A 7263-nucleotide genomic window follows, 5' to 3' on the forward strand; every position below is an offset into this window, starting at 1 on the left:
TTTAGATGCCAAAGGCTCTATATGCTGTCTGAAATTTTCTTCTAAAATTTGTATTTTTTCTCAGGCTCCTACATTTATGTTCAGTTATTTCACTTCAATGGCAAAGAACATTCAGTGAAATTACTGAATCTACAAAAAACGTTGCTCATCTTAGAAGAACATTTCAAATGGCATATATTCAAATTGTCTATATATACGTATATTCTATATTTTGCTGTATTTACCATTATATAAGTCATAGACTGTACTTGGTCTAAAACATGAGCAAACATTTCACATAAACAAGCTTTAGGATTTTATTGATCTACAATAATGTAACAAAATGCATATATTTATACAAAAATAAAATCTAACAAAGTAAAAATGCTTGCATGCAGCAAGGCACTGAACAGTAATATGGTCCATTAAAGTGTGTTAGATTTATTGAAAGCATCATAAATTAGGTCCCCTACTCTTCCAGCTTCTGACATGTGGGCTTTCTAGATAATGCATTACAAGTGCTGTAGATTGTACATGCATGGTGTGTACACGTTTATTTGCATATCAATTTGCTCAGCCATTCGCTCATCACAAATGATTCTAATTTCATCTGGTATGGTAGGCTATATTCATGATTGCGGCACAAGGATCTTTACAAAAGACTTTCCAAACCAACCACACATTTTGGCTTGTTTGTGCTTTTCTTTACCAAATTGTCATTCAGTAATATCTCTGACAGGCATACACTTTAACGTTCAAAAATCTGGGGTCAGTATGACTTAAAATATTTTTGAAAGAACTCTCATGCTCAGCAAAGTTGCATTTATTTGATTTAAAAGACAGTAAAAAGTGCAATATTACGAATATATGAATATTATGTTATTACAGTTTAAAATAACAGTTTTCTATTTCACTATATTTTAACATTTAATTTTTCCTGTAACGACGAAGCTTAATTTTCAGCATCATTAGCCAAGTCTTTAGTATCATGTGATCCTTTAGAAAGCGTTCTAATCATTATGTTCTGATTTACGACTCAAGATGCCATTACTGATGCTGCTTTTTTTTGTAAAAATACTGCTTTTTTTGTAAAGCTTTCATAGAAAGCTTTCATTTGTAACGGTTTTGTAACAACGCGATGTTTCACTTTTGATCAATTTAGTGCATGTTTGCCATATTTATATATCTTAACCCCAAAATTTTGAACGGTAGTGAACTGTTCATTAATATGACAGGTCAGCTGACAACTATGACAAAAGGGTTCATGGTGATTCTTTTCCAACTGATGTTATCATACTCCATATTTGTAACTTTCTCTCTGTTTTTTCCTTCTGATGGCTGTATCTTTGGTCACTGTGCCATTTGGACCACCACTGCTTTCCAAGCCTTCTCTCTATCAAAGTCCCTTAGCGTGCCGTTTAACGTTTGTTGCTGTAAGAAAAGAATGAGATGGTAGAAAAGAAATGACCCAATAGTGACCTTGAGGTCTCTCTATGTTAATCACGACATCCTCCATGTACGTTATGATGAAATCATCGAGGCGGATCAGCTCTGCCATTCCACTGTGACTGTCTTTCATGCTACATTTGGCACTGTACAGTGCAGTTTTTCATTTAGTAGTCTCTCACGGCTAACATCTTGCGCACAGTCATACACAACGCATTTCCTGTACTCTTACAAAGAGACATGTCAGTCATTTCGTAGTGTGTACGTTTGTGTTTTTACCTCAGAGTGTTTTTGTGAAGTGTGTCCCATTCAGTGCGCAGCTGGCTCTTGTAGGAAGCACACTTTATTGCGGTGGCTAATGTTAGTACCGCCTGCACCAGCAGAAGCCCCATCAGGACAAGCAGCAGTATGTCGTAGGACTGCTGCATGTGCAAAATACATTCACAAAATGAATATGCATCAAAGAGCCTTCAAGATGGGTTTAATAGGATAGTTCAACTAAAAGTAAAAAATGTTGTTCATAACATGTTCATAACAAGTTATTTACTTGTTTTTAAACTTTTAAACCTTTTTTTTTGGTAATTGAAATAAAGCTGAAATAAAATATAAATATTAGACATTATTAGATAAAGTACTAAAATTACATCAACAACAAAAAGTAAACACAATTATTATAAAATTTACAAAAAGATACAATTATGAAACAAATACAACTTCAGCTGCGAAGCAGATCCAAAAGACGATAGTGTTATTATTCAGCTCAGTATAGTTTTATATTTATTGCATTAATATTTTGAATTAAATTTCATTTTTAGTTTAGTTTTAGGTTTTTGTTGTAGTTCTATATATATAACTTTATTTAGTTATTATTTCAGTTGGCCTAATTTCTGTCATTTAACATATTTACATAAATGTTTTCAATTTCTTAATTTTTTTATTCTATTCTATTTTATTTTATTTTAATTCAGCTTTATTTAAGCGTCTCAAATAGTTTTGTTTTGTGAACAATACCAACACCGTGTCATTTTTGGGTGATCCCTCTTTAAGGGGTCAAAAAGGTAAAAATCTGACACATTGGAACTGTTTTGATTGGTGAGGTGCACGGAAATGACTCACCTTTTCTAATGGCACTTCATGCAGAAAGATCTCAATAAAATTAATTACGCTGTTGGACAAAAATCCAGAAGCTGAGAAGAGCAGTGGTGAGGTCACACTACTTATAGCAATCAGCATTTCCACCTATAGCAGTAAAATCGAGAGGCGGAAAAGAGAGAGAGAAAAAAGGCGAGATAGTCTTTAGAGAAAATCACTCTATAGAGAAGGCAGACAGACAGCTAAATGAATGAGATTGCTGAATGTCCTCTAGGGACGTTCGATTGCACTACTTTATTGCTGGAGAGACCCTGATGGTGACTCACCAGACTCTTGCTGGGATATTCTGCCACCACATGGCTGGCAATGGCACTGGGGAAACACTGCAGAGGTATCACACAAGCAAACAATAACAGTTAATTACTATGAATAATTTACAATCTGAATTAGACTAATATAATAAACTGAACTCACAGCCACCAGAATCCAGAAGAAAGTGACAGAAAGATATGGCTCTGGGAGGAGAGCACCCAAATTTAGAGCAATAATTCCTCCGAATACAGCGGAGATGCCCACTATAACCTCAATTACCTGCAGCAGAGAAACAGCGGCAGATCTACAGTGAAAATTGTGTTGATATACAGTCCGTACACACGCATACACGCAATCTCATTTGCAGGCAACTCACGGCGTAAGCCTTGAGAAGACGAGTGGGGAACGAAGCTGGGGTCACAACCACAGGGCCATCAGACACCGGCTGGAAGAATGAGATGGATGATAGCAAAGAGGAAAAGAAAAAGAGCAGAGAGACACGAGCACAGGGGAGAGCATATAAAATGTAAATCATATGAGCTAGAGACAAATACATTTGGTCATAGATATATCACACGTTGATAAAATCCTGTTGGCTGGGATTCAGCATAAAAGGATTTTGCAATTATTTAGCAAATTGAAACAAACCTGAAATAAACCAATACGAAAATATAAGAAGAGACAATAACGCTTTGAAATGTTGCCTTGAACTAAATAATAATAACAAGTGAAAGCTAAAAAAGTAAATATTCTACATGTATAATGCAAATGTAATTATTTTAAAACATGAAGGGAAGATATTACAGTCAAAAATGTACAATCAATTAAGAAATCTCGATTTTAAGGCAGAATTCATTGTGAAAGATGGTAGATTATTATTTGCAAGTAGAATATTTATTTTCTGATTGATTACGCAATATGTGTAAACACAGGCCAAAGTAATTGTAACACAGGCAGTCTCTACACATAAAAATGGTAAATGGTAAGGCAGTACCTTTGCATGACTGCAGCAGTCGTCGGCTGAGCGTGCAGACAGGATAACCGTACTGGCCGTGAGCACTTCCAGCACAATAAGCAGGAGCAGGTTAAAGTTAATCTTTAAGATGACAGACAGCAGTAACTGTTTTAATTGTATAGATGTTTTACATGCACATAGCTTAGCGTTTGACAAAATTGAACATGTAGCGTATTTACTTACAAATGCATAAACATACTTCTACCAGATCCTTTAAAATTACTTTTGCTTTGCCATTGTCATACCATATAATATACTAAACATGAGTCAAAGCATTTAATTTTTAAGTCCCTGACGAACATTTTAAGGGTATTAGAGTGATTTTCTCACATTGATGGCTGAGGGACTAATTGCGAGTTTACATCCGAACCACACCAGACACGTGGTTGTCACAGCAAATGACGACACGTAGACCATTTGAAAGTCTGAGACCTGTGGATATAATGCAGGTTAAACACTGTATTTATACTGGAAAAGCTAGTTTGAGTAAATGCAGCTGAGAAACTAAAAAAAAATGTAGTTAAGCGCCACCAAATTTGAGTTAGTTGCTGAACTGGTTAAACGGATTTCTCTGAAAAAAGTTCACTTTCACTTACTGCAACTTGTCTGTTCCTGGCAATAGCGAAGCTCACCACTGCAGCTGGTATGCTCTACAAACCAGAAGCACAACATATATATGAGTGTCAAACTGAGCAGTGCCTCGTCCATGAGCATTCCTTCAGAACAAACACTTACTGATCCAGCAGTACAACGCAGATAGTCCATTGCACCTGGAAACACATTACCCATGTAAAGGGAGAACGTTGATGCTATCAGCAAGCTGCTCTGGGGGTCAGATACAGATAAACATACTCAGAGCCACAGAAAATCAGTGCTAACTGAATATTTGACTCACATTTGAAAACTGACTCACCCCTCAGGCCATCCAAGATGTCAATTAGTTTCTTCATCAATATAGATTTTTAATAATGTACCATTACGTCTCATCACTCATCAGTGGATCCTCTGGAGTGAATAGGTGCCGTCATGAATGAGAGTTCAAAACATCGAAATAATAATCAATCAGTTAGCGTTTTATGAAGTAAAAAGCTGCATGCAAGAAACAAATACATCATTAAGGTGGTGTTTTAACTTGAAAATGGTGCTTATCTACTTTTTTCCTCTTACATCAAATTCCATAAATCATTTTGGATGCATAAATAAAGTTTTAATACATAAATGTACTTGATCTGTGCATACCTCTCATTTTTCATTTTCACGATTAAGCAATATTATGGACAGAGGACTCGAATTATAGATATAAGTGACATGCGTTTGTTTGTTTGTTACAAACATGCAGCTTTACACTTCATTTATGGACATTTATGGCAGCCATCTGGAATATTTCTATATTATTATTATGTTTTTATCAACCGACTGAACTCTACCTATGGCAGAATCCATTCACTGCAGAGGATCCATTGGTAAGCAAATAAAGCAGCCCTAAGTATAAAATCTGTTCTGATCACTCATCTACATCTTGGATGGCCTGAGAGTGAGTACATTTTAAGCTAATTTTCATTTTTGGCTAGTCTTTTAAATCTCTTAGCTACAGGAGTGAAAATCTGCTGAGCCAAAGCTCTTACCCCTATAACGACGCTGTAAAGCCAAACTCTGTAGCTAAAGCAGGGATGTAATGGCCCAGGCTGATCCAACTGCAGGTCACTGGCCCTGACATCCACCGTGTAGCTGTCTCTCTCCAACCTCTCCCGCTCCAGATGCCGACTCAGCGTTCCTACTCCGCTGTTTCGCTCCAGGGTGGACATCTGGGCATAGCTGAACACTTCCTGAGCCGATGCCTCCTCTCGTTGCATCCTGATATCCATGACCCCTAGATATCCAATCCATATAAATCACATATATTGACTAGGTGAGAAAAAAAATGCTCGGAATGCAAACATTTAGAGACGGAGGTAAAGAATATGGTTTATGCACTATTGACAGATTGCCATATGATCCTTTTATACCACTTGAGCTAACTTTAGTTCCCCAATGGAGTGCACATTATACCTGTTTTTTTTTTCAGCTTTTGCAAGGTCATTCAATCATAAACACATCTTTTGAATTCCCAGGGAATGTGTGAACTGATAAAATGTACATTGAATGCTATGCTTAGGATAAAAGCACCTGCCAAATACATCAATGTAAATCTAACAGTGTTGGAATATGTTAATAATGTAGCACTGTTAAACAGCAAATATAATTTTTGTACAGTATGCTGTGTTGAGGAGCTTAAATTCACCTGTAGCATTAAATACATAAAAAAAAATGATATATATACAAAATAGTACTTTGTTATTTCATACTAAACATTTTTATTTTCAACTAAAACTATATTATATATAGCACAATTACCAAAACTAGAATAACCTTTTAAAAATTTAAATAAATACGAAAATGTACAAAAATCCTCAAACTTTGAATAAAATTAAATGAAAACTGATGATATAAAAACAAAATCCAATAGAAAATATTAAGACATGCTACAATAGTGTATAAATAATACTACTAATTTTTAATATATAAATAGTAGATGTCTATATATAATAAACTAACTATTAATAACAACAAATAGAGTATGTTTATATTCTCCCCAATATTTTGTTAACATAAAAAGTGCCAAAGTAAAGATTTACTTTTAGTGTCTTGCTTCATTTAATACATCTACATGAAAACATCATTATTTAGGCACTGCTGAGAAAACATACGGACCATACAACAATGGCTTTAAAGTTACATAACCACAAAATGCTGAGTCTTACAAAAAAAAGCATTTATATTTCTTTACAAATTAAAAAAAAACAGGGCACTGAAGGTGCTTCAAGAACACGAAAGTGTGCTAAAAATACCATTTTCTTCTCTGCACTGATAAAATAATCATACGACACCTGTGAGCTCCCACTGCTACATGTCACTAATAACTACCAATATCTCGGCATCCAGGGGGAAAAAAAGTATATTTTTGGTCAACAGCAAAGAAATAGAGCGCAATCAAACTGCTCCCTCTTGAAAACCCACACGCACAATGAATATAAAGCACTTTCACTGTATTACGTAAACAGCCACGGGAACACAGAGCAATAAAGAGGATGCAGTGCGGGGATAATGCATGAAGGCAATGATTCATAAAAAAGTTTGAAACCAACCCCTCCCTCAACTTCATTCTGAGCCTCACTTCCTTTCCTCCGTTCATTCATCTTATCTCTCCAGCCCTCTTTATCTTAATCTCTGCTTCCCACTCACCTGCCTCCAGCTTCGAGACACCGTTTATTTCAGCTTGGCCCACCTGTTCCCCTGTTCCTGAGGAAGTCTAAGGTTTTAGCTGTACTTTATCTTTGTCTTCTTCCTCTTGTTCCTCTTCTCTCTCGTCTCTCTCTCTC

The 7263-nt window shown here is 35.7% G+C and overlaps 1 protein-coding gene across 4 annotated transcripts; it reads right to left on the reverse strand.

Annotated features, from left to right (window-relative positions):
* Window positions 1-535: 535 nt before the first annotated feature.
* LOC122362563 (membrane protein MLC1-like) lies at window positions 536-7263 on the reverse strand. Of its 4 annotated transcripts, XM_043264092.1 has the most exons (13): window positions 6809-7109; window positions 5470-5714; window positions 4580-4669; window positions 4441-4494; window positions 4175-4276; window positions 3824-3925; window positions 3206-3274; window positions 2992-3108; window positions 2844-2900; window positions 2542-2664; window positions 1705-1847; window positions 1639-1645; window positions 536-1410 (listed from the first exon to the last, which is right to left on the reverse strand). In XM_043264092.1, the coding sequence occupies exons 1-13, from the start codon at window positions 7074-7076 to the stop codon at window positions 1330-1332; spliced, it is 1458 nt and encodes a 485-aa protein (XP_043120027.1). In that variant the 5' UTR covers window positions 7077-7109; the 3' UTR covers window positions 536-1329. The 4 variants fall into 4 exon arrangements, with proteins under 4 accessions (XP_043120027.1, XP_043120024.1, XP_043120023.1 ...); XM_043264089.1 differs by lacking the exons at window positions 1639-1645; window positions 6809-7109 and adding an exon at window positions 7127-7263; XM_043264088.1 differs by lacking the exon at window positions 1639-1645.

The sequence above is a fragment of the Puntigrus tetrazona genome, chromosome 18 (assembly GCF_018831695.1).
Source record: "Puntigrus tetrazona isolate hp1 chromosome 18, ASM1883169v1, whole genome shotgun sequence".
Classification (NCBI taxonomy): domain Eukaryota; kingdom Metazoa; phylum Chordata; class Actinopteri; order Cypriniformes; family Cyprinidae; genus Puntigrus; species Puntigrus tetrazona.